Below are 27,125 nucleotides of genomic sequence, written 5' to 3'. Positions count from 1 at the left end.
TGATCGCCAGACTCTTGGCCCAATATTTGTCTCATACCCTTCCCAGACTTTAAATTCCCTAAAGCCAGGTACTGATCTTTATCTATCCAGACCTGGTATTCTCCCTCCCAGGCCCCATCATCTCTAGAATTACATTCTTCTGTTCCGCATTGTATTAATTCATTCATTCATTTATTGCGAGGTAATCAGTGTCAAGTGACTTGCCCAGGGTCACACAGCTAGTATGTATCAAGTGTCTGCGGTCGCTTTTGAACTCAGGTCCCCCTGACTCCAGGGCCTGGGGTGCTTTATCCACTGCGGCCACCTAGTTGCTCCTTGTGCTGAATTTTAAACTACCACAACTTGGCTCCAAACAAGCTTTCTCCAGTCTTTTCCTACACCACTCCCTTTCACACACAATTCTGCCAAACTAGCCTTCTATAGGTACTTCATACATGATCCTCTATCTCCTCTCCTTGCCTTTTTCATAGACTTAATTATTCCCCCTTCCTTCTAACCTATATCTTAGAATTCCTAGCTTTCTCCAACGCTCAATTCGTGTCACCTCCTACGTGATGCCTTCCCTGAAAACCCTGGAGGCTAGCCTCCCCAGGGGCAATTAATTAATTGCATTATTAACTTTGTAAATATTGTTTCCTTCCAGGTGGCAGGTAAGTTCCTTGAAGGCAGGGGTTCTTTGAATTTTAACTATTGACTGACGTTTAGCACAATGCTCCGAACACTACACGATACTCTGGTTTCTTTGACTTCCACTGATGCAGATGACAACCATTGCAACACAACGCGCAGCTCTAGGAAACACTGAGCACTCAAAGTCGAGACAACCACGCTAAAGAACGCCCAGGGGAGCGCGCGCCACTCTACTATGGGCCTGAGTGCGCACGCGGAACGAAGAAGGAACTGGGCTGTGCACGAGGAACGCCTAGAACGCCGAGTGCAGCCCGGGACACAGCCTACTAACCCCAATTCAAAAGGAGAACAGGCGGGGCTCCATGGGAGTGGTGTCCTGCCCCGCCTTTCCATAGCTCGTTTATGGAGGTGGGTCTCGTGCAGAGCCATTTTGCCCTCGTCGTTACTCTTCTTGTCAAATGCAGAGCCCCTCCCTCGTACGTCCAAAAGAACGCACGGAAATAAACACGCAAATGTCATCAAAATGCGCCCTTCCCTACTCGTCATTTTCTCCCGGACCAGTAGGTGTCACCCTGAACTACCCAGGACTAGGTCTGTGTTAGCATTCGAAGTTCCCAGCGGATCTGCGCTATGGCTGCTGCCAGGGGAGCGGTCGGGAGCCCAACAAGAAGATCTGTACCCATCAGCTGTCATAGGAGACAGAGGTGCGTCCCTAGGAGGGAACAAAAGGGTGAAGAGGGGCAGGGAGTCCAAAGACTGTCAGGCCTCAGGGCGCTGGAGCGGTGGCCGGGGAAAACTACAAATCCCAAAATGCAAAGCGAAACGCGCCTCAGATCGTTACCGAGCATGCACGAAGCAGATTTGCTCATGGAGCGTGCAATGTGTAACGGGCGGCTCCCGGAGATCGCGTTCAGTTTATCTACAACTGGACCGTTCCCTAGCTTGACTCTCTGTACTCTTTGGCCTAGGGTGCTATTAGATCATAGAAAGTCATCAGGTCCAATCCCCTCATTTTACTGATAGGTAAACTGAGGCCAAGAAAGCAGATGTGACTTGTCTATGACTAAAGAGTCAGTAATAGCCAAGAGTGAAAAAAAAGAGGCTTCCTGACTCCTAACCCAGTGCTTTTTGCATTTTGCATGTGCATTTCTTTTCTCGTAACTCGTAACTCGCAGTGAGAAGCTGTTATCATGATTTTTCACCACTTAGTCCTTTGAACCATGAATCAAGCATCTTCTAATCCATTACTTTATCAACTGTTTAACGGTGGCTTTGTGACCTCCATATCAGTGTTCTCTGAATCAACATTGGCTTTTTCATGCCAAGGGTTTGATAAGCCGTTGGCTATGTTGTCATATTGCTTGGGTCATACTTTGACCAAGTCCTTAATGTGTTGTGTTCAGAGGTCTCAGCATTTCATTGATTTAAAAACTGAAAGGGACCTCAGGAGCCATCTAGCCCAACCCCCTTATTTTGCAGATTGGAAAATAGGTCCATAGAGGTTAAGTAAATTGACAAGGGTCACACGGGTAGTGTCAATGGAAAGATTCACCTTGGGTGGTCCTACTCCAAAGTCAGTGCTTTAAATGTTGAGCTGTCAATGTCAGTACGTAGGAATTTTGAATGGGTTACTGATTTATCTCCCAAAATAACAGGTAATGTAAGAGGTAGTCAGGGTATGATGAAATAGAGGGTCAGCCTTTGTTCAAGTTTTGTCTCAGACTAGGGCTTTGTGACCCTGGATAAGTCACTTAGTGACTCCAGGCAATTCTAAGGTTATCAGTTGCTCTGCAGGTCTTGATCTATGTTGGTAGAAGGAACTTTCTTCCCAGCAGTTCCCTATACCAGCGAAATCACAAGTCAACAACAACAAAAAAATAAGTACTATAAATAGATAGATTCTTACTTTTTGCTTGTCCCGGTTTCTGGAGAATTAAGCCATGTAAAGCCCATGTCTGACCATGTCACATCCTCCCTTCTCCATTCCTCTCTCCATCCTCCCTCCAATAAACTCAAGTAGCTTCATATCACCTCCAGGAATATGTATGTATGTATGTATATACACATATATAATCTTCTGCTTGGTATTCAAAGACTTTCATAACCTTCCCCTCCTTTCCAACCTTATACCTACCCCTATTCTCACCCCAACTCTGTGATCCATGACAATGGCATCCTTGCTGTTCCTGGACCAAGATACTCCTGTCAAATCTGGGCATTTTCATTGGCTGTCCCCCACCCCTGGAATGCGCTCCCTTCTTATTTCTTCCTCCTGGCTTTCCTCAAGTCCTAGCTGAAATCCCACCTTCTACAGGAAACCTTTCCAAATCCACCTTAATTCTAGTCCCTTCCCTATGTTGATTACTTCCAATTTATCCTTTATATAGCTTATTTGTACATAGTTTTTGGGTTTGTTTTTTTTTTGCCAGACTCTGAGCTCCTTGAAAGCAGGGATTATGGTTTTGGTTTTGTTTTTGTTTTTGTTTTTGTTTTTTTAGTGAGGCAATGGGGGTTAAGTGACTTGCCCAGGGTCACACAGCTAGTAAGTGTTAAGTGTCTGAGGCCAGATTTGAACTCAGGTACTCCTGAATCCAGGGCCAATGCTTTAACCACTGCGCCATCTAGCTGCCCCAGGGATTATGTTTTGCCATTCTTTGTATCCTCAGTGCTTAGCACAGTGCCTGACACATAATAGGCACTTAATAAATGTTTATTTACTAACTGACTAGGATTACTTTGTAAACCTTTGAATTACAGAATCATTTTTTTCCCACTTCAATAGAGATAAGATGAAGAATCCAGAAGAAAAAAAAAGTACCTATTGTGACCTACCTATTAAGCAACAAAGAAGAAAACTTGTTCAGGCTGTGAAGGACAACCCGTTTCTTATTGTGACTGGAAGGACAGGGAGTGGTAAAACTACCCAACTTCCTAAATACCTTTATGAAGCAGGTAAATATGTTCTGGAACTTGTGATACTTTTGATGAATAATACTAATGGTGATCATAGTGACTTCTCACCACACTTCCCACAGCTCCTCCATGATTTAGCTTCATCAATTATTCCTTCTCAGGCACCTTTAATCTCTTTTACTTAACTAGGTCTTTCCCCTCAGTCTAAACATATGCTCAAGTCTCCTCATCCTAAAAAAACTTGATGTTATTATCCTATCTCCTTCCTCACATTAACTGAAAAATTCCTATATTTCTCTGCCACCTGTTTACTCCCTTGACCACTGGCTTCCATGTTAATAATTGGTTGATTGATGAACTCACTGGCTACTTCTAAGTTTCTTTCGCTGGCTTTTCATATTCTTTTTGCCCCTTAAAAATTGTTGTTCTTATGTTCTGTTTTCCTCTCTTCCTGTCCTCTCCTTTGATGATATATCTCATTCACGTCTGTGATTTCAGGAAACACTTGTTTGCAGACTCTCAGATCTATAGATTAACCCCTAACCTTCATAGAGTTCCAGTCCTAGTTCCGTTTCCTCATTCTTTTTTGTTGTTGTTGTTTTTTAGGGCAATGAGGGTTAAGTGACTTGCCCAGGGTCACACAGCTAGTAAGTTTGTTTCCTCATGCTTGACCTCTCTGCAGCCTTTGATACTGTTGATCACTCTCTTGTCCCTGTTGCTCTTCTCTCTCTAGGTTTTCAGGATACCACTCTCTCCTCGTTTTCCTCCTTCTGTCTCTTCTGCTGGATACTCCCAGATTATGCCCTCTAACCGTAGGTGTCTCTCATGTTCTGTCCTGGATCATCTTCTCCTCTCCCTCTATACTTCTTCCATCGGTGCCAATGGATTTAGTTACCATCTCTATGCTGATGATTCTCAGATCTGCCTTTCCTGCACCAGTTTCTTTGCTGACCTACAAACTTACATCTTCAACTGCCTTTCAGACATCTTGACTGGTAAACATCTTGAGCTCAGTATGTCCAAAACAGGTATCTCATTATCTTTTCCCCTAAACCTTCCCCAACTCCTACCTTTTCTATTACTGCAGAGGGCAACACCATCCTCTCACAACCTAGGACTTCTCACTATCTTTCACCCTACCCCCACCCCATAACCAAGCTTTTGTCAAACCCTGCTGATTTCACCTTTGCAACATCTCAAATACAGCCCCTTCTCTCCCCTGACACTGCACTCACTATTCTAGTGCAGGCCTTTATCATCTCACACCTTTATTATTGCAATAGCCCGCTGGTGGGTGGGGTGTACCTACCACAAGTCTCTTCCCACTCCAATCCATCCTCCATTCAGCCACTAAAATGATTTTTCCAAAATACATCTGACCATATTACCTTCCTACCCAATAAACATCAGTGGCTTCTCATTGTACTCAGGAGCAAATACAAAATGCTCTGTTTGGTACTCAAAGCCCTTCATAAACTAGCTGTCTCCTACCTTCCACATTCATTACACCTTGCTCCCTAAACTGTAAGTCTTTGATCCAGTGGCATCGGACTCCTGGCTGTTTCATAAACAATAGACCCCTCTCTTTGCTCTGGGCATTCATTCTCTCCAACTTTCTTTTTTTTTTTTTTTTTTGGTGAGGCAATTGGGGTTAAGTGACTTGCCCAGGGTCACACAGCTAGTAAGTGTCAAGTGTCTGAGGCCGGATTTGAACTCAGGTGCTCCTGAATCCAGGGCCAGTGCTCTATCCACTGCGCCACCTAGCTGCCCCTCCAACTTTCTTTTATACCTAGAATGCTCTCTCCCTCCTCCTCTTGACCACTGACCTTTAAATCTTGACTACTTGACTTTTTTCCTTTAAGTCCCAACTAAAAGTCTACTTTCTACAGGAAGCCTTCCCCAACACTTCTGAATTCTAGTTAATTCTAATATTTCCTATTTATTATGTATATAGCTTACTTTGCATTTATTTGTTTGCATGTTGTCTCTTCCATTATATTGTAAGCCTCTCGAAGGCAAAATCTGTCTTTTGGCTCATTTTTGTATTCCCAATTCATAGCACAGTGTCTGCACTTAATAAATGTTTATCAATCAATTGATTCCAACTACTTTCTAGATATTTCTACCTGCATCTTACCAGACATGTCAAACTCAACATGTCTAAAACTGGATTCATCTACCCCCAAACCTGTCCAAATTCTTAAATTCTCCATTCCTCTTAATTACAATAATCTCAATCTGATATCTTAAATTATCCTTGATTCTTCCTTCCATACCCCAATTGCCAACCCATTGCCAAATCCTACCATTTCTTTCACTCCCATGTCCCTTGTATCTGGCCTTTGCTCTCCATTCCCCATGGTAGCCAGCCTAGTTCAGTCCTTCATATCTTTTTGCCTAGGCCATTATAATAGCCTCGAACTGGCCTTGCTTTCTTCCAGGCTATTCCTCTTCCAAACTGTATAATTACCATTATCCAAGTGATCTTCCTAACACATTGCTATGGTTCTATCCCTCCTCAATTCAGAAACCCTCAGGGGCTCCCCATTGCCCACTGAACAAAGCATAAACTTGTGGTCCAAAGCTCTCCACAGCTGATTTCTAGCCTATCTGCCCAGCCTTATCTTGTAATACTACTTTCATATATTCTCTGTTTCCGTTAAAATATACAACCCCCAACCCTTGTTCTCTTCCTGTTGCTTTTGTTCATGCTTTCTCTCAAGTCTAGAATGGATTACCCAAATCCTTTATTTCCCTTCAAGGTCCAACTCCTGTGCACTTCCTGAGACCACCTTCTCCTCCCCACCCTTACTTGAAAGTGGTCTCTTTCTCTATGAACAGCATTTTGCCTGACCTTCTCCTTTGCACTTATTTCTCCACCTTGGATCAAAGTGATTTGTATACTTGCCTTTCCACTTATTAGGCTATAAACTTCCTGATATTTCTCAGTTTCCCTAGTGCTATTCAATAGAAGGCAGTAACTAATTGTTTCTTGAATTAAATTGACCTAATTTCATTCCCAACCCAATTTTTTAATGCCAAAGATGAGTGTACTGTTTTTATTTAATAAGAGGCCCAGAAATATACAAACTGAACTTTGCTTAATTATGTTTTATATTACATTAAAGATAAACACATTTCGACATAGCTTAGAGTTATCTTTATTCAAGTCAACAAGCATTTTACTATGTGCTAGACACTTTGCTGAGGACTAGAGATACAAAGACAGACAAAAACATGGTCCCTGCTCTCAAATAGTCCCCATTCTAATAAAGGAGACAACTTGTAGATAATTCTGTGCATACAAAATATGTATGGAACAACCCTGGGGAATTGTCAGAGGGACAATTGTCTGGTGTATTTGGTGAGATTGGGAATAGCTTCTTGCATAGATGGGAATTTGAGGAGAGACTTGAAGGAAGGCAGGAAAGCCAAGAGTCAGAGACCAGGAGGGAACAGACAATGAAAAGGTGAAGCGCAAGCAGACAGACTCTTGTGTTCAAGGAACAATAAGGCCAGGGTTGATGGATCGTAGAATACGTAGAGGGGAGTCATTTCTTGCTACTGTTTGTCACATAAAGAGTTAAGCTAATAGTGCCACAGCTCAGATCTAAGATAGTTGTTGTTAGCAACAGTAATAATTTTTTGGCCACAGAATGGTATTGTCCAGTATGGTTATTCTTAGACATGTGGAAAATTGGTCACCTATCTATAGGACTGATGATAGAGAATCAGGAAATACTAGTTTCTATTCCATGGTGATCATGGGCGTTGACATCTCCCAATTGCCCTTAATTCTAATGCCTTCCTTCTGTTCATTATCTCCAATTTATCCTGAATATGGCTTATTTGTACATATCTGTCTGTATGTTGTCCTCCCCTATTAAACTGTGTGCTCCTTGAAAGCAGAGACCATCTTTTACCTTTTTTAGCACTGGTGATTAGCTAGTGCCTGGCATGTAGTAAGTGCTCAATGTTTATTGTCTGACATTTGTACAATTTGGTTCCTCCTGATCAGCTTTAAATGACTTAGCTATTTTCAGCAATACAGGTGATCCAAGACAAGTCTGAAGGACTTATGAAAAATGCAGTCCATCTCCAGAGAAAGAACTGATGGCATCTGAATACAGATTGAAGCATAGTTTTTTTTTTAGTTTCTTTTTCTTAAGTTTTTTTTTTTGTCTGTTTTCTTTCACAACCTGACTAATGTGGAAATGTTTTGCATGACTACACATCTCTAACTTATATTGAATTGCTTGCGTTCCTAAGGGGTGGTGGGGAGGGAGGGAGGAAGAGAATTTGGAACACAGAGTTTTAAAAATTCACATTAAAAATTGTGTTTACGTGTTATTTGGGGGAAAAAGTAAAATTCTAAATAAATGGGACAAAAAACCCCACAACAACTTGGTTCCTTTAGAGAATTCTCAGATACATCAACCTTGCTAGCATCAACTCCACCATTATCCGACAGATAAGAGGAAACTGATGACAAGGTTGACAAATAGCAAGGTAGCTTTGGCATAATTACCAATTAATAAGCATTTCTTTTATCTTAGAAAACTTGTGTGACATTTGTATTCCCAGGGTTTGGAAACACTTGGCTTGTTCTCAAAACAATCTAAAATGAAATAAATAGATTCAAATAAATATTTTAAAGTTGGGGGTACCTAGGTGGCGCAGTGGATAAAGCACTGGCCCTGGATTCAGAAGGACCTGAGTTCAAACCTGGCCTCAGACACTTGACACCTACTAGCTGTGTGACCTTGGGCAAGTCACTTAACCCTCATTGCCCCAGCCCCCCCCAAAAAAGTGTCCACATTGAGTAATTTGTATTTCTGCCTTAAATGCAGTTTTAAAATTCTAGTATGTAACACTAAGTTGCAGTACTGTCCTTTAAAACAGCACAGTTTTTCCTTTTACAAAAATTAGGTAACAGTGATGGGAAGAAACAATTATGTGATTTTGGTTTTTTATCTTTTGTTAGGGTTTTCGAAACATGGTACAATTGGTGTGACTCAGCCACGAAAAGTAGCTGCCATATCAGTTGCTCAGAGAGTTGCTGAAGAAATGAACTGCTCTCTGGGAAGCTTAGTAGGATACCAGGTTCGCTTTGATGATTGTAGCTCTCAGGTATGAACTCAATGGTGGCTCCCTATTACCTACTGAGTAAAGTTCAAACTCCTTAGCTACCATTCAAAGCTCTTTCCATCTGGCACCACACTATCTTTTTCTCTTTGTTTCGTGCTAACCTCTGCTTATCTAATCTCTGCTTTAACCAAACTGAACTAATCACTGTTACCCATATACACTTGGCATTTTGTTATTTCTGTCTCATTGTTTATGCGTTTTCCTGTACCTGCAATGGCCTTCCATTCTCTTCCTGTTGAATTTCTACCTTTTTTTTTAGTGAGGCAATTGGGGTTAAGTGACTTGCCCAGGGTCACACAGCTATTAAGTGTTAAGTGTCTGAAGCCGGATTTGAACTCAGGTACTCCTGACTCCAGGGCCAGTGCTCTATCCACTGCGCCACCTAGTTGCCCCATTTCTACCTATTTTTAAAACCCTACTCAAACACCACCTCCAGGAAGCCTGCCAAACTCACTGGCTGTCAGTCTGTTTTCTCTCACTCCCACCACCTGATTAGTTTAACTCTTTTCACAGTCATGGTTCTCTGATAACATCTTTTGTGTTAATTCTTTGCACTTCTTCTTCTTCTTTTTTTTTTTGGTGCCATGCTTTTATTCAAATGAAAGGGGGAAATACACTATACCAGGAAATGAACAATATGACAATATTTTACAGCAGAGCATCTGAAAAAAAAGTTGGAAATAACGCTCCAAGTGGATAGATAAGCACACCATACACTGTACATTGCTCAATAGTGCCCATGAAACTGTAATTAAATTACCTGATTTTGGCTTTAAACAGCCAAACAAGAAAAGCTGTAACAGTCAGTTATACTAAAATCAAAACCCAAATAAACCAAGAGGAACTGAAAATTTTCCATAGCTGTAATAACAGTTAGAATTGGACATTTTTGCCTTGGTAAACTAAGACAATTGTTTGGCAGACTTAACCATACCGATCATAGTCATAATAATAATTTGATCTCTGTTGATGAAAGCACCAGTGTGTTCTAACAAGGTCAATGACAAATCCTGGCCATTACAAAAAAAATCATTTGCCTTTAAAAAATTTTTTTTTTTCACATGGCTCCAAGTAAAGCCATACCATAATTAGAAAATTTGCAGTCTTAAAAAAGGAAAAGCCCCAAACTCTTCCTGTATCAATAAAGTAAAATTTTATACTGTTAGCAATGAACTTAAAGTGAAAAGATTCACATTCTGCCTTTAGACAATGCATAAGTTACAGTTCAACTGTTAGACAGCTAGATTCTAGGATATACCGCATCACATGTGATATCAATTATTTGGAGGGTCCCTTCTAAAATTATGCATCAGATTTTTTCTCTAGAAAATATTTAGGCAAAACTTTATAAGGAGGATGAATCACTTGTCAACTGTAAAAAGTAAATGTAATAAGTAACTTCTTAGTTCTCAATAAATGATCCCTATTATTCACCATATATTCTGATTTAAAAGTTTTTTACTATGATCTTTCTGAAATGTTTATTTAAAATTACTTCATTATAATCATGGACATTGTCTAACAGGCAAAATGTGCAATCCTCCCCCATCTTTTTAATATTTATGTTATATACACAATATGTATATGCTTAAAATATGTGTTATTTATCCTGGTCTCTTACATGCAAACAGTGCACTTCTTCTTTAGTAACATGTGGCAGGCTACTCTCCCCGAACACTGTGCTTCTTCATTTCCTGTCAGGTGGCCTGCAGCTTTAATTCATTGAAGACTAAAGTAGTCTGTGATTCACAACTATATACCATCTTAGATGGATATTGATGTATATTTAAGAAGGACAGTTTGGAGTTGGCCTCTATTGTACACAATGTGTCCTTTTTGTTATTTTATTTTTCTCTAATTTAGTCTTGATTTTTTTTCTTCTTTTTTTTTTTTTTTAGTGAGGCAATTGGGGTTAAGTGACTTTGCCCAGGGTCACACAGCTAGTAAGTGTTAAGTGTCTGAGGCCGGATTTGAACTCAGGTACTCCTGACTCCAGGGCCGGTGCTCTATCCACTCCACCACCTAGCTGCCCCTAGTCTTGATTTTGATATCTGCTCTAACAAATCTTTAGTCTAACTGCCTACAGACAGCTGATTTGCACATCAATAACCAGTTTTTTGGGGTTTTTTTTCCCCTCTCTGGTTAAAATAAGGTTTTTTTTGTAATGTTACTTGGGGCTAGTTGTGTCCAGTATCTCTCAACTTCCTTCTTGAAGAGAGTATTCAAATGGATTTTGTTGATTCATATGTTTTTTCAGAAAAATGTCAATTTCAGCCCACTTATATGTCTGTTCATTCTGTATGACCTTTGTTTCTGTCCTCTCGTAAGTTTTCCAGTTGTCGTAGACCCTTCCTTGTTTTCTCCTGACATATGAGGCTACCAGTGTTTGTAGAAGGTAGCAAGGTAGATAGAGCAGTGGGCCTGGAATCAGGAATCTGTTCGAATCTAGCCTCAAACATTTACTAGCTATGTGATGCTGGACAAGTCATCTAACCTCAATTTGCCTTAGTTTCCTTAACTCTAAAATGGGGTTAATAATAACATCTAACTCTGAGGGTTATTTAGAGGATCAAATGAGATAATATTTGTAAAGCACTTAGCTTTAGTGCAGTCCTTGGCACAGAGAAGCCATTTAAAAAATACTTATTTCCTTCCAGTGGAACATGCAGGCAACATATATCAGTTTCATGATATTCATGGTCTTTCTACAAGAGACTTCTATATAGTCTGTAAGGCTTTGGTCTTTCCCTTTTCTTCTAAACCATGTTTCTCTCTCTCTCTTTTTTTTTTTTTAGTGAGGCAGTTGGGGTTAAGTGACTTGCCCAGGGTCACACAGCTAGTAAGTGTTAAGTGTCTGAGGCCGGATTTGAACTCAGGTACTCCTGACTCCAGGGCTGGTGCTCTATCCACTGTACCACCTAGCTGCCCCTAAACCATGTTTCTCAATATATTTTTTGTTGTCCTCAGTTTTATTCACCTTTACATTGAAGTCACCAAGTACTAAAGTATTAAAATTGATTAAATTTAGCCAATCTTAGCAAAATATTCATAGACTTTCTCCACCTCCTCATCCTCTGCAACAAATGTTGGTGCTTAAGCTGCACATATCATGGTGGACTTTTTGCAGTTGCTTATTTAGAGTTCAATATAATGAGATGACCAAGCACAAAAAGAAATGAAGTTTCTTGTTGATTTTGAATTCACAAAAATCCCAGTTCTGCTGACTCTATTTGTGCCTCCAAAGTGATGCGTGAGCTGCCCTTTCATTTAGCTACACCTTACTTTTGTCTTCTGATTTCATTTATAAAAGTTCCTTAAGGGCAAGGACTATTGTATTGCTAGTACCTGGTATGCTGGCACATGGTAGGAGCTAAGGAAATGCTGGTAGATTGATAGTGAGAATGTCAAGATTTATATAATTCATTTCTTTCTTTTTTTTTTTTTTTTTGCGGGGCAGTGGGTATTAAGTGACTTGCCAGGGTCACACAGCTAGTAAGTGTCAAGTGTCTGAGGCTGCTTTTGAACTCAGGTCCTCCTGAATTCAGGGCCGGTGCTTTATCTACTGCGCCACCTAGCTGCCCCAATTTATTTATTTTTTTTGCAGGGCAATGAAGGTTAAGTGACTTGCCCAGGGTCACACAGCCACACTTCCTTTTTTTTTTTTTTTTTAAGAAATCCTAGAAAAATTGTACAAAAAATATTTATAACAACTCTTTGTGGTGGCTAAGAAATGGAAATCAAGGGAATATCCATCAATTGAGGAATGACTGAAGAAACTGTGGTATATTATTGCAGTGGAATGGCATTGAGCTATAGGAAATGAAAAACAAGATGATCCCAGAAAAATCTGGAAAGACTCATATGAACTGATGTATAGTGAAGTGAGCAGAACTGGGAGGACATTGTGCATAGTGACAGCAGTATTGTTCGATGAGCAATTGTGAATGACTTAACTACTCTCAGCAATACAATGATCCAAGACAATCCCAAGGGACTAATGATGAAGCATACTATCCACTCCCATAGAAAGAACTGATAAAAAAGAGCACTTGTAGATTGTACATATATAACCTATATCAGATTGGTTGCTGTCTTGTGGAAGGGGGAGGAAAGGGAGGGGGGAGAAAAATTTGGAACTCTAAATCTTATAAAAATGAATGTTGAAAACTACCCTTAACATGTAACTGGAAAAAATAAATGTTTGTTGCATTGAGAAGAAAAAAAAAAGAAATCCCAGGTGACAAGTCTCTATTGCTGTCAGGATTCTCTAGTCTAAAATGTATGGTTATAAGACTCCTTGACATAGAGACTGTGCTTGTATTCTTTTTTTTTCGGGGGGGGGGGGTGCCAATGAAGGTTAAGTGACTTGCCCAGAGTCACACAGCTAGTTAAGTGTCAAGTGTCTGAGGCTGGATTTGAACTCAGGTCCTCCTGAATTCAAGCCTAATGCTTTATCCACTGCACTACCTTGCTGCCACCTGTGCTTGTATTCTCATATTTCTTTTCCTCTCTGCTGGAAAAACAACTGTTAACAAAGTTAGTCAGCTGACTTCTGTTTTATTCAAGGCAGGGAATGAAGGGTCTAAGGTGGCTTTCTCTCTATTGTTTAGACCTGGGATTAGTTGTGATAGCCCATGTGGTATTAGGATTTCTTTTCATTTTATTTGCACTAAATAGGCAGCACATAATTATACTTGTAAGTGATAACTGCAGGGAGTCTTCCTCCCATCATAGCTTCTAGAAATGTCCTTCTTTCTTCTCCTTTTCCCCACTGTAGATCCCCCTTCTGCCTGACATCTCACCCAGACTAGGTACTGACTTTTTACTTTTTACTTTGTCCCACTACTACTCCCTAAGGAGTTGGTGTTATGTGATGGGGAACAGGACAGTGGGGTGAAGGGGAGGATAAATAAATTCCTCACTGCTTCTCTGTCATACCCCATTCTGCCTCCTCTGCCCTAGGACCCGGTATGGTTCCTTACCCATTTTCAACACCATTCTAGGTCTTCTGTCTTTTACCACTCTCTAGCATGTCACCTTCTGCATCCTGGAAAATCCTACTTTTTTTTTTTCGTAATGATCTTATTATAATCCTATATTATGCTGTCTTGAAATTGGTTTTTAAATTTTTTCTCAAATTTATTATTTATTTTTAGCATTGTTTTTTGTTCCAAATTCCCTCCTTTAAAGGCCTCCCGACCCATTGAGAAGACAAGCAATATGATATCAGTTATACATGTGAAATCATGTAAAACATGTTTCCATATTAGCCACGTTGAAAAAAAAAAGCAAGAAAAATAAAGAAAGTGAGAAAATTCCACTTCAATTTGTCCTCAAAGTTCATCAGTTCTCTTTTTGGATGTGGATAGCATTTTTCATCATAAGTTCTTTGGAATTGTCTTGGATCATTGTATCAGAGTAGCTAAGTCTTTCATAGTCAATCAACATTGTTACAGTACTATTACTAACGTACAGTGTTCTCCTGGTTCTGCTCACTTCACTTTGCATCTGTTCGTGTAGGTCTTCCCGGTTTTTTTCTGAATCTATTCCCTTTGTCATTTCTTATAGCACAGTATTATTCCATCACAATCATAAACCACAACTTATTCAGCCATTTTGGGCATCCCCTCATTTTTCCAATTCTTTGCCACCACAAAAAGATCTCATTTTGAAGTCATTTTGACTGATTAACTCTAATTTAATTTCTGTGGCAGAAACTATTGGAATGAAAAACTCAGAGGGACTAGAAGTGTTTTATCTTTTTATCTAAAGTGTCTGTGGCACTATAACTTTCTATATTATGCTATTTAACCCTCAGGATACAGCAATCAAATACATGACTGATGGATGTCTACTAAGATATATGATGGTTGACCCAGACCTTACCAAATTCAGTGTCATTATTTTGGATGAAGCCCACGAGAGAACTCTAACAACAGTAGGTATTATTATTGGGTGTCTTGTTACCAGATACCATGAGAATGGTGTTTAGTTCTGAGGAAATGAGATGTTTTTCTTCATTCACCTTTTATGAATTGTTTCTTCATATAAATAGAAACCAGTGACCTTCTTTGAGTTTACTGGTAGGAATATGTCCAAAGTAAATTACCTATTTAGGTACATGCATGTGGATCATTTGATGATAACTTTTCTTTTAGGACATCTTATTTGGTTTGCTGAAGAAACTGTTTCAGGAGAAGTCTTCGAACAGGAAGGAGCATCTGAAGGTGGTGGTGATGTCAGCTACAATAGAGTTGGTTGGACTCTCAGCCTTCTTTGGAAATTGTCCAGTAGTTGACATTCCTGGAAAGATTTTCCCAGTCAAAGAGATATTCTGCAACTTGATTGGCCCAAAAGACAAAGAAAACTCTTCATATGTTAATGCGGTACTACTTAGGACGCTTATTTCTTTGTTTTCAAACCACATTTCTGATTAGTTGAGTAACCTAGAAGCTTAGCTGCACCCTTTGCTATTTTTATAGAGATTTCCCATTTTGTTATACTTTTCAAGTGTCATTTTATTTTCTGTAGCTCATATTTCATTCATTCATTCATCCATTCATTCATTCAAAAAGCATTTATTAAGCACCTGTGTTACATTCTGAGAATGCACAGAAAAAAACAAAATATTCCTTGGTCTTAGGAAAGCTTATATTCTGCTGGGGATAAACAACATGAGCCCAGCTAAATAAATACAAACTATATCCAAATAAATACAAAGTACTTTTTTGAGGTAAGGTCATTAATAACTGAATGGTTAGAATAGGTCAGATTGAGAGGTAGAAATTGAACTGAGTTTAAAAGGAACTCAATAGATGTTTGTTGAATAAAACCAGAGTCACCATAAATCTAGATTTTTCTTGCTAAGAAAGCAGTGCATTAATGGAATTTTTCCATAAGAACAAGCTAAATCTGAACAGATGAGAACAATCTAATATTGCCTTTTTTGTTGAGTTCCTTTGCATATTAAATATTGTATACAGGACAGCTTTAGCTGGGATGTTTGACTTTTTTGTGGGGCAAAGGGATAATCCCTGATTACCCTAGGTTAATGGGACTTTTGCTTCTTGTTTTCTTTAGGCTGTGAAAGTGACTTTAGAAATCCATTTGAATGAAGTGGCTGGAGACATCTTGGTGTTTCTAACTGGTGAGGATTCCCCTTCACATTCTCATTTCTTGCTGCATGTAAAGTGCAGCAGTGAGGCGTATAATGAGTCAGGAGCTTTGCCATAGCCCTTGTCAGATGAGCTAGATTTAGTCTCTGCATGCCTGTATGTAAAAACTCATTGCAAACAACCCTGCCTGCTGGATGTATGGCAGGAGAATCTGAAAATAACACTAAGCATTTTGGACTTCTATTAAAGGGAATTAAATACAAGGTACAGTAGTGGTGGAACCATGATCCATTCCTTGTCCCAATCATTTGACAGACTGAATTATCCCAGGCAGGCCTGAAAGGCCACGTCATCCCAGAGCTTTTTCCCACCAGCAACTTTTTTCTTGATACAGAGGGATTGTTTCTGTGCCTTGGTCCTTTGTAACTCTTGAATGTGATGTGACAAATGTGTGGCTCATAGAATCTCTTATGGCAGCTCTTTGGAGTTTAAAATTAGAACAGTTAAATTCCAAACTGGCATGACTCTGAGCATGCTATTAGCAGGAATGAGTCATTTTATTGTCTCACCTCCTACTCCTGCCTTGTCCTAATGTCAGAAATGAGGCAGGCTAAAGATCTCTTCTCCTTCTTAGGGAGCCTCAAACAGCCTGATGCAGTTGCCCTTGGACTGATTTCCCTGTCCATTCACTTCAGTTCAGCAACTATTCATTATATTAGATGCCTACAATCCATCTAATAAATAAATATGCATCTAAATTGTCCATTTTCATCACCCTATCATCTTACTCTAAGTAATGTATTAATAAATTATAAGGGATAGGACAAATGGTGAGGGGGAGGGAAGAAATAGTAATAGTAATGCCCAAAAAAAGAAAACAAAAAATTCAATGAAATATTTTAAAATGTGCAGAAGAAAGCACAAGGGATCATAGACAAGAAGGGCAGAGTGGGTACTACTGTATTTAAATGTATGATATACTTTTTTAAAAAAACTGTACTTAAAAGAAACTCACACTTACTCCTCACTCTTAAAAGAGGGCAACGTTTCATAATCAGTCCTCTTTTTCTGGTATTTGCATGTGGAAATATTTGTGTTTGTCAAATTTGTAATAAAAATAGGAGGAAAAAACCCAACACAATCTGGGCGGCAGGGGAGGGAGGGAGGAATTCAAGAGGTTTAGAATTATGAGTTTAATTTTTTCCCTGTGAGATTTCAATTTTGAATCCTTTGGAAACATATTTCCTATAACTTGAATTTCTAAAATTATGATTATTTACACATTCAAAATAAGGAAGGAGTATAAGGCAGTGATACTCTAGTTTTATTTTCATCTTAATAATGCCACCTTACATCCATTCATCACTTTACATATACTCTGTCTTCACATTCTTTCACTGGATCCCCACAGGAGCATTGTGAAGTAGGCAAGACAGGTATTATCATCTTCTTACTGGTTAAAAAAAAAAGCTCGTTGAATTTTAGGTACTTATCTAAGTTAAGCTAGTTAAGTGGTATAGTCAGACTTAAAGCAGAATGAAAGTCACGTCTTTTCATTCCTGGTCCAGTAAGTATTCTTTCATTGCCCCCTTGCTGGTCCTCCTCTCCCTTATGAGAATCTTTATTAACTTATTTTAATAATTTTTAATTGTAAATTTAACAGTCTCAACCCCAACAATCAAAATAAGGATTAGGGCCACAATCCAAACTATTTATATTTTTAAAGAATAATTTTTTATTGTTATCTTTTGGGTTTTTGTTGTTGTTAAGTCGTTTTTCAGTTGTGTCCTGCTCTACATGACCCCATTTGGAGTTTTCTTAGCAGAGATACTACAGTGGTTTGCCATTTCTTTCTCCTCCTCATTTTATAGATGAAGAACTGAGGCAAACAGGGTTAAGTGCTTTACCCAGGGTCACAGCTACCAAGTGTCTGAGACCAGATTTGAAGTTAGGAAGATGAGTTTTCCTGACTAGCTGCCCCTATCTTTTGTTTTCCATCAACTTCATTTCTACACAATATCCCTTTCCCTTCTCTTCCTCAAAGTATAACAAAGAATAATAAATAAAGAGGGGGGAAAAAGCATTTCAGCAAATTTAACCAACACATCAGTTCAGTCTGACGGGATCTGCAACATTACACACCTCTTTGTCTACAAAGAAGGGAGCTCTATTTTCTCATCTCTTTCGTGAGGCTCACTTGATTCTTATAACTATACACTATACAGTTTCACTTGGAAATAATACATTTTCACAAAATGATTATTTATTGTGTCCCCTTATTATCTTAGCTGGATGCTTTCCAGTTTTGTTGTTGTTTATATAGTCTAAATTTGGGGGTCAGCTAGGTGGCAAAGTGGATAAAGCATTGACCCTGGATTCAGGAGGACCTGAGTTCAAATCCGGCCTCAGACATATGATACTTACTAGCTGTGTGACCCTGGTAAAGTCACTTAACCTTCATTGCCCAGCAAAAGTAAATAAATTAAAATATATTCTAAATTTGAAAGGACTACAACAATGATATATAGCGTTCTAAGGTTTGCTAAGCACTCTACAATGATCTCATTTGATTCTCTCAATAACTCTTACATATGAGGAAACTGAGGCAAACAGAGGTTAAGTGGCTTGCCCAGGGTCACAGAGCTAGTGTCTAAGGCCAAATTTTAATTGAGGCCTTCTTGACTCCAGGCCCAGTACTCTATGCATTGTGCCACTAGCTGTGTCAGAATAGGCAGCTTTGGGGAGTTGGCAGAGGCACCAAGAGTTTGAGAGTTACACAGCTCAACATTGTTAGAAGCTGCCTTCGAACCTGACTCTGAGCTAAGCTGAGCCCCCTCTCCTCTATTCTACTCTGTCTGTATAGTGTGTGGATAGAGACATGATGGGGACAGGGTTTGTGATTTTATCAGTGTGGGGAGCTCCCACTAAGGAGAACTCCCTCTGCCAATGAAGGCAGTTAGATGGTGAGAAAGGTACCTAGAGCACATGACTTGCCCATGCTGGTGCATGACCTATCCAGTGGGGCTTGAACCCAGGTCTTCCTGACTTAAAGCTATCATGATATACTTTGCAACACTACATATGTGTGTCACACAGCACATTTAATACCTGTAATGATTGCACTTTGATTCCCTTCATATAGTCTTTCTATATTCACATTCAAATGAGGATTTAAAATAGATACTTTATAACCCACTCATAATTATATCCTTAAAGTAGTTCTGCTCTTCAGGTGCTTATGTGAATATTTTTTTCCTCACCCATTTTAGGCCAGTCAGAAATCGAGAGAACTTGTGAATTGCTATTCCAGAAGGCAGAGTCTATTGATTACCAGTATGACATTCAAGACAACTCCATAGATGGTTTGCTGATATTGCCATTATATGGAGCAATGCCAACAGGTACAAATTTAAAACACATTTTCAGTCATCTTAAGAGTTTTGTGAAGTGATTTTTTTGCATTTGAGAGCCTGGCAAAAGGTCTTTTACATTTGACTTGATGGGAACAGAGGATACCTGTGATTACTTTTACAGAAGCATTGGAAATCCATTTTATTTACCTCTTAGTCATGCCATGTTGAGGTGTATCCTTGGTCAGACACCAGAACAATAGGCAGAGTGAGTTCCATGTGGATGGGAGGCTCTCATGTGGTGCTAGTCACACCTTTGGGGTTTCATGGAGTTGGGTCACAGCTGCTCAATACCCAGAGAAGTTACATTTCCAATTATAACTGAGACCAAACTCAGTGCATGGCCTTTACTCAGCAAAATGAATTTTTTAAATTGTGCCCATTACATGGAATTCCAGGAGTAACTCCAGATTATTTGTTTATGCCGGGTAAGTATTGAGTGAAGTAAGTGGCCAGGGTTTAGAGATGATGTTGTTGTTACATGTAGCTCTTTGTTGGCTTTTGAAACCAAAAGGTTTATGGCCTATTTAGGACCTCCAGATTTTAGAGTTGGAAGAAACCTTAGAGATCATCTGGTCCTGGGGGAAGCTAAGTGGCGCAGTGGATAAAACACCAGCCCTGGATTCAGGAGGACCTGGAGTTCAAATCTGGCCTCAGACACTTGACACTTACTAGCTGTGTGACCCTGGGCAAGTCACTTAACCCTCATTGCCCTGCAAAAATAAATGAATAAATAAAAAGAGAAATCATCCAGGCCAACTGCCTCATTTAACAAAGGACACGACTTGGGTCCAGAGAGGTGAAGTGATTGGCTTAAGGTCATACAGCTTATAAGTGACAGAAATTGCTCTTTGAACCCAAGGCTCCTGACTCCAAGTCCAGTGGAGCCATTTTACCTTTGAATTTAACCCAGGATTTGATGTGCTCTCTCAGCTTATTTGAATCAGGTTATTGTTGTCTTTCAAAACACTCCAAATTTAGTATGACATTCTGATGCCAAATGGTCAGACCAAATGCTGCTTCATGATCCTGTAAGCAGATCTGTGTCTTCCACCTCAGTGTTCTGAGCACTCAGAGCCCACATCTCTATTTTTAATTTTTGACTTTTTTTTTTGTCATCAGAATTTGGGGATGTCTGTTAGATGACCCCTTGTTTTACAAATTTGACTTCTGGCCCCATTACGTGTGTTTGCTTTATAGCTGACAATTGGAAATGAAGTTATTTAAGGCTCAGTAGTGCTTTACTAGTGTCAGGATTTATTGGTGGGACTAAATGGGGCTTTGTAGAAGAATTATATGAGCCAGTCAACATTGAAAGAAATAGGCTCTTTTATTTGGTATGTTAAAGAGAAGCTCACATGGCTTCCTTCACTAGAGATACCCTAGGGATCAAAACATAAGGACATCCAGGGAAGTGGGTTAGGGCAATCCACTGACTTTTTTCCTTTTGTCACAGCAGCCAGGGGTGATATCCCTGAGCAAGGACAGCCCATCAACTCCATGACACTGGGGCTAGGACTAAAACCTCTAAAGACTGGAAATGGGTAGAAAAGGAATGCAATTAGGAGGTAACACATGACTCAGACATGACTTGGGAAAATAAAGCCTATGGAATAAAGAAAGACTAGGAGGGACAGCTAGGTGGCGCAGTGGATAAAGCACCAGCCTTGGATTCAGGAGGACCTGAGTTCAAATTCGGCCCCAGACACTTGCCACTTGCTAGCTGTGTGACCCTGGGCAAGTTACTTAACCCCAATTGCCTCACCAAAAAAAAAAAAGAAAGGAAGGAAGGAAAAAAGAAAAAGAAAGAAAGACTAGGCTAGGCTAGGCAAAAACCCAAACAAACCAAAAAACCCACAGATTTTCTATAGACTACCATAACCAGGGACAGGGAATTTCCTTACCTACTTCCCTGTTAATTCATACAAGTCTTTCCACATTTCCCTGAATCTGTCATATTCTTCATTACTTATGGCACAAGAAAATCCCCTTATATTCATATGCCACAGTTTGTTCAGCTTTTCATATTCAAAAAAGTCCTTTCCATTTGTCTCTGATCTCCTTTGGATACTTAATACTAATGTTGCTGAAACAAGGGGTATAAGCATTTTCATTTGAATGAGGTCAGAAGCCATACTGCAAAGTTGGGAGCTGAATGACAGGAAAGGAAGTAAAGGTACTTACTATAGAGAGGAGTTTAATGTCAGAAAGAACGAGATGAGAGCCAGCACTTTGGGTTGGAGTGGCAGGACCTGCTTGGTCTTGCCCTGGGTTCTTGAGCTGACCTCCACCTCCTGGAGTTAGGCCGCACCCCATCCCACTGTACCTTTAAGGTCCAAAGCACTTTGACCGGATGCAGAAGGCCTTTGTAGCCCCTGGACACCTGGACCATTCCGGCCTTGGCATTGCAGTGCCTCCCCTGCTGCTGCTCCTGCTGCTGCTCCTGGTCTCCTAGGCACCCCTCTGGGTTCCTGCCGACCCTGGTGCTTTCTCTGGAGAGCCTTCCACTCTTGCTGCCTCTAGACACATACTTTTGCCCCAGAGTCACTCCTTTGCCCTGTCTTGTTGCCCTGGGCAGCTCCTGGCTCATTTGCCTGCTGTGCAGTCCCTTATGGAACCAGGACTTATTTTAATTGTTTGTCTTGGGGCAGCTAGGTGACACAGTGGATAGAGCACCGGCCCTGGATTCAGGAGGACCTGAGTTCAAATCCAGCCTCAAACACTTGACACTTAGTAGCTGTGTGACCCTGACCTACTGCGCCACCTAGCTGCCCCTTGGCTGCTTCTTAAATGGGCATACCTTGCCTTGATACCACACACTGAATTGTTGGTGGCCCTCTTTTTCTACTGCCCATGGGCTTCTGACTTTTTATTCAGTTCTGTGGTGGAGGAAGTTCTTCAACGCAGTTTCTCCTTGAATTTCTGGACCATCATTTGGTGTGGCTTTTCTGGAGGCGTGAAGGATTGGGAAGGAGCCACCTTGCATCCTACTCTAGTCTCCCTTTCTGGGTTTATGGCACCGTGTTCCCTTTTTGGTCCAAAAGGCTTTCCCTGCCACCACGTATTAGACTCTCTGCTTTCCTCAAAGCTCAGCTCAAACACCAACTCCTGCCTGAGACCCTTCCTTATCCTCAGCTGCTTGTGCCACCTTAATCTTCCCAAATTACTTAGTATTTATTATGTGCATGTTTTGTGTGTACTTGGTATGTGCATGTGGATTCCATTAATCAATTGTAAGCTCTCTGAGGGAAGAGGCTATTTCATTTTTTTTTCTTTGTTAACCCCAGGGCCTAGCATAGGCCTAGAAAATAGTAGGTGCTCAGTAAATGCTTGTTGATTTATTGAATGATCTGGGAATCCATACTACATAGGACCTCTAGAATTAGAGAGGGTGTGCATCTGTGTTACAAGCAGAATATCTACACTGGACATTACCCTCCTGCTCCACAGTAACCATGGCCCTGGTTCTTCTTCTCTACTCCCTTTCCAAAATCCTCCTCTATTGTTAACCGATCATCCTTTGTCATAGATCATTGCTTTTTATATTCATTCTATCTCCTGGCACTCACTGAAACCTAGCTTTCTCCTAAAGACAACACCTATCTCCTTGTACCCTCTCTAAGACCAGCTTCTCCTTCTGTCATACTTACTGAAAAATAGGGCCAGAAGGAGGACCTGGAATGTTCCTTGCTCTGCACTGTCATTATCAGACCCTCCTCCCACTATCAGGACACAGCAGCCCCCTCTGTGCCTTTAAAGTTTGCCCCTTTCTGTCCAGATTCTTGTTCATGTCACCTATGGCCCTCCAAGTCTCTCCTTCCCAATATGTTCAATACCTATCCCATAGACTTCTGCACCCCAGACCTCCCCACCCCAACCTCCCCAAACAACTTGGCATTCAGGATCCTTAACCTCTTCAACTCCCGTGACCTTTGTCATCATTCTTCCTCCACCACATGACGACATGCAGATATAGTTCATACCTTGGATCCTATCTCTAGCTGGACAACTCCAACACAACTGAATTTGCCTTAGGTACTAGAATTCCTAGTTATGGCTCCAGAATTCAGTCATTCTCCAGGTGTTGGATATGGAGGTTATTTACAGCTTTTTGTTATTACAAATAGAGCTGCTCTTGAATCTTTTTCCTATTAACGCTTTGCTTCTTTGAGATTTTATCAAATGCTTAGTGCATTTATTAAGTACCCTTGTGACAAGCACCATGTTAGATGCTGTGGTTACAAATATAAAGAATGAAACAATTCCTGCTCTCAAGGAATGTGCATTCTAATGGGGAAGGTCTTAGGATCATATTTTAAGTAAGTCTTTGCTGGTTTTTCCTTTTAAAAAAAAGTATCACCAAGGAGTGTGGTGATAATAATGTACTATCACAAGGAAAATACCAGAACCTGACTGGTGAAACATGTCAGAGCAGCCATCTTGAAGCTTTGTAGGTGGTTCTGATGGCATTAATGGGAAACAAAGAGAGAATCACAAGAGTTTTGTTCACATTTAGTGAATTTTGAAAAGTCAGTCAGTCAGCAAGCACTCATTAAGCACTTACTATGTTTTGGGTTTTTTTTGCAGGGCAATGGGGGTTAAGTGACTTGCCCAGGGTCACACAGCTAGTAAGTGTTAAGTGTCTGAGGCTGGATTTGAACTCAGGTCCTCCTGAATCCAGGGCCGGTGCTCTATCCACTGCACTGCCTAGCTGCCCCCCTAAGCACTTACTATGAATGAAGTAGATTAACAATAGACTAGGCTACTCAAAATCATAAATCAACAGAAATCAATGTTTCTGCTTTGTGCAGATTTTTAGCTTATCCATGAGATGTATTTACTCTCATAATTGAGGGAAGCACCTTAACTTTGTTTTTCTTTCCAATTCAATGTTAGGATTATTTTTTGGTTTTGGTTTGGTTTTGTTTTTGCGGGGCAACGAGGGTTAAGTGACTTGCCCAGGGTCACACAGCTAGTAAGTGTTAAGTGTCTGAGGCTGGATTTGAACTCAGGTCCTCCTGAATCCAGGGCCGGTGCTCTATCCACTGCACTGCCTAGCTGCCCCCCTAAGCACTTACTATGAATGAAGTAGATTAACAATAGACTAGGCTACTCAAAATCATAAATCAACAGAAATCAATGTTTCTGCTTTGTGCAGATTTTTAGCTTATCCATGAGATGTATTTACTCTCATAATTGAGGGAAGCACCTTAACTTTGTTTTTCTTTCCAATTCAATGTTAGGATTATTTTTTGGTTTTGGTTTGGTTTTGTTTTTGCGGGGCAACGAGGGTTAAGTGACTTGCCCAGGGTCACACAGCTAGTAAGTGTTAAGTGTCTGAGGCCGGATTTGAACTCAGGTCCTCCTGAATCCAGGGCCAGTGCTTTATCCACTGCACCACCTAGCTGCCCCCAGGATTATTTTTAATTTTAAAAATTGAATGATTATGTACTTAACAGAACAAAACCAATTAAGCATAGGTTTATAGGCTCTTATACGTTCTGCATGAATTTCATCTTCTCAAACATCAGTAACAGCTTGTTAATGACTTCTTCCATGTCCCTCTTTGCTTGTGTGTTCAACTCTGTATTTGTCGATACATTTTTCTTTGTATGTTATCATAATAGGTATTCTGTTTTTCTGATTCTATTTGAATTTCATGTTACTTTCAAAATTTCTTCATATTTTTCATAGTATCACTTATTACCGTAGTTAATTATGTAGATAATAAAAACAGCTCAAGTTCTTTCTTTTTTTTTGTTTTGCGCGTGCGCGCACGTGCGTGCGTGCATGTGTGTGTGTGTGTGTGTGTGTGTGTGTGTGTGGCAATTGGGGTTAAGTGACTTGTCCAGGGTCACACAGCTAGTAAGTGTCAAGTGTCTGAGGCCAGATTTGAACTCAGGTCCTCTTGACTCCAGGGCTGATGCTCTATCCATTGCACTACCTAGTTGCCCACAGCTCAAGTTTACATAGTATTTTGATGTTGCTCATGCTTCACATTAATCATATGAAGTAAACAGGACAAGTTATGGTATTAGGATTCTACAGATTAGGGGAATTTATGCCTCTGTGGAGTCTTCACTTCAATGCCAGGAAAAGCTTTTTAGCTGCTAGCTAAACTAACTGCTTGGCAACATAATCATTGAATGTACTACCTTTTGTGGTAGGGAGCTCCCTGTTACTGAAGATATTTAAGCAGAGGTTGGCTAGTTTATCATTTGTCAAGAATTTTTGTATTGCAATGGAGGCTGGATTAGTGGCCATACTACTTCTTGACCCTGGGCGATTAATTTTAAAACCATTTCAGTGGGCCTCACATTCCTCATCTGTGGAATGACCAGGTTGGATAAAATGATATATAAGGTGCCTGCCAGCTATAAATCGATGATTCTGTGATTCCTAAATTCCCCTCCAACTCCAAAATGACATAGCTAATAGAAAAAAAAGTTTAAAAATCTATTTTTCTATGTTCAGTTTTTCTGGGGCAGCTAGGTGGTACAGTGGATAAAACACTGGCCCTGGATTCAGGAGGACCTGAGTTCAAATCTGGCCTCAGACACTTGACACTTACTAGCTGTGTGACCCTGGGCAAGTCACTTAACCCTCATTGCCCCACGGGAAAAAAACAAACAAAAAAATTAATTCTTACTGAGCAGGTTTTTTTTTTTAAGTTAACTTTTAATCTGTTTTAAAGGCTCTCTGCAGTTCATACCTTTCTATAAATTTGCTTTCTAGAATTTTCAGGATTTCAACATACATTATGGAGTGTTATAATAATTTTTTTTAAAAATCATTTTCATTTTTTAAAAAATAATAAACATTTTTATTTATGGTTTTGAGTTCCAAATTTTATCCTTCCTTCCTGCCTCCCTGAGGTGGTAAGCAATCAGATATGGGTTATGCATGAACGATTATGTAAAAACATTACCATATTAGTCATTTTGTACATGAAAACTTGAATAAAAGAAAAAAAATGAAAGAAAGTGAAAAATAGCATGCTTCTGTCTGTGTTCAATCAATATCAGTTCTTTCTTTGGAGGTAGATAGTATGTTTCATAAATAGTCCTTCAGAATTGTCTTGGATCATTGCATTATTGAGAATAGTTAAATCATTCACAGTTCTTCATCAAATAATATTGCTGTCTCTGTGCTAAATGTTCTTTTGGTTCTATTCCCTTCACTAAACATCAGTTCAGGCCTTTCTGAAATCATCCTGCTTGTCATTTCTTATAGCACAATAATATTCCACACCATCATATACCACAGCTTGTTTAGCCATTCCCCAATTGATAAGCATTCCTTTGATTTACAATTCTCAGACACCACAAAAAGAGCTTCTATAAATATCTTTGGTTTTTAAGTGAGGCAATTGGGGTTAAGTGACTTGCCCAGGGTCACACAGCTAGTGTTAAGTGTCTGAGGCCGGATTTGAACTCAGGTACTCCTGACTCCAGGGCCAGTCCTCTATCTACTGCACCACCTAGCTGCCCCTCTATAAATACAAATAGGTCTTTTTCTCTTTTGGGGGATGTCTTTGGGATATAAACCTAGCAGTGGTATTGCTAGATCCAAGGGTATGCACAGTTCTATAGCCCTTTGGGCATAATTCCAAATTGCTCTCCAGAATGGTTAGATCTTTTCACAACTCTTCCAACAGTGGATTAGCATCCAAGCTTTCTCACATTTCCTCCAATATCCAATATTTTCCTTTTTTGTTTATAGTAATTCTTCACTCTAGAATTCTTTTTTATTTTTTGTTGAGGGGCAATGAGAGCTAAGTGACTTGCCCAAGGTCACACAGCTAGTAAGTGTCAAGTGTCTGAGGCCATATTTGAACTTAGGTCCTCCTGAATGCAGTGCCGGTGCTTTATCCACTATGCCACCTAGCTGCCCCCCCACTCTAGAATTC

At 40.0% G+C, this 27,125-nt stretch overlaps 1 protein-coding gene across 1 annotated transcript in view; it reads left to right on the top strand.

The window, feature by feature from the left end:
* Window positions 1-1,153: 1,153 nt before the first annotated feature.
* The window catches only part of DHX40 (DEAH-box helicase 40), a 51,041-nt gene continuing 25,069 nt past the window's right edge, over window positions 1,154-27,125 (top strand). Inside the window, 8 exon segments of the mRNA XM_043999917.1 lie at window positions 1,154-1,226; window positions 1,229-1,334; window positions 3,413-3,582; window positions 8,528-8,673; window positions 14,510-14,629; window positions 14,850-15,077; window positions 15,772-15,838; window positions 19,076-19,207. Of these exon segments, the coding sequence (XP_043855852.1) occupies window positions 1,154-1,226; window positions 1,229-1,334; window positions 3,413-3,582; window positions 8,528-8,673; window positions 14,510-14,629; window positions 14,850-15,077; window positions 15,772-15,838; window positions 19,076-19,207 (1,042 nt within the window).

Source organism: Dromiciops gliroides, chromosome 4 (genome assembly GCF_019393635.1).
Source record: "Dromiciops gliroides isolate mDroGli1 chromosome 4, mDroGli1.pri, whole genome shotgun sequence".
In the NCBI taxonomy this organism is placed as follows: Eukaryota; Metazoa; Chordata; class Mammalia; order Microbiotheria; family Microbiotheriidae; genus Dromiciops; species Dromiciops gliroides.
Note: the sequence above shows the minus strand (reverse complement) of the source record. Positions and strands in the feature narration are given on the sequence as shown.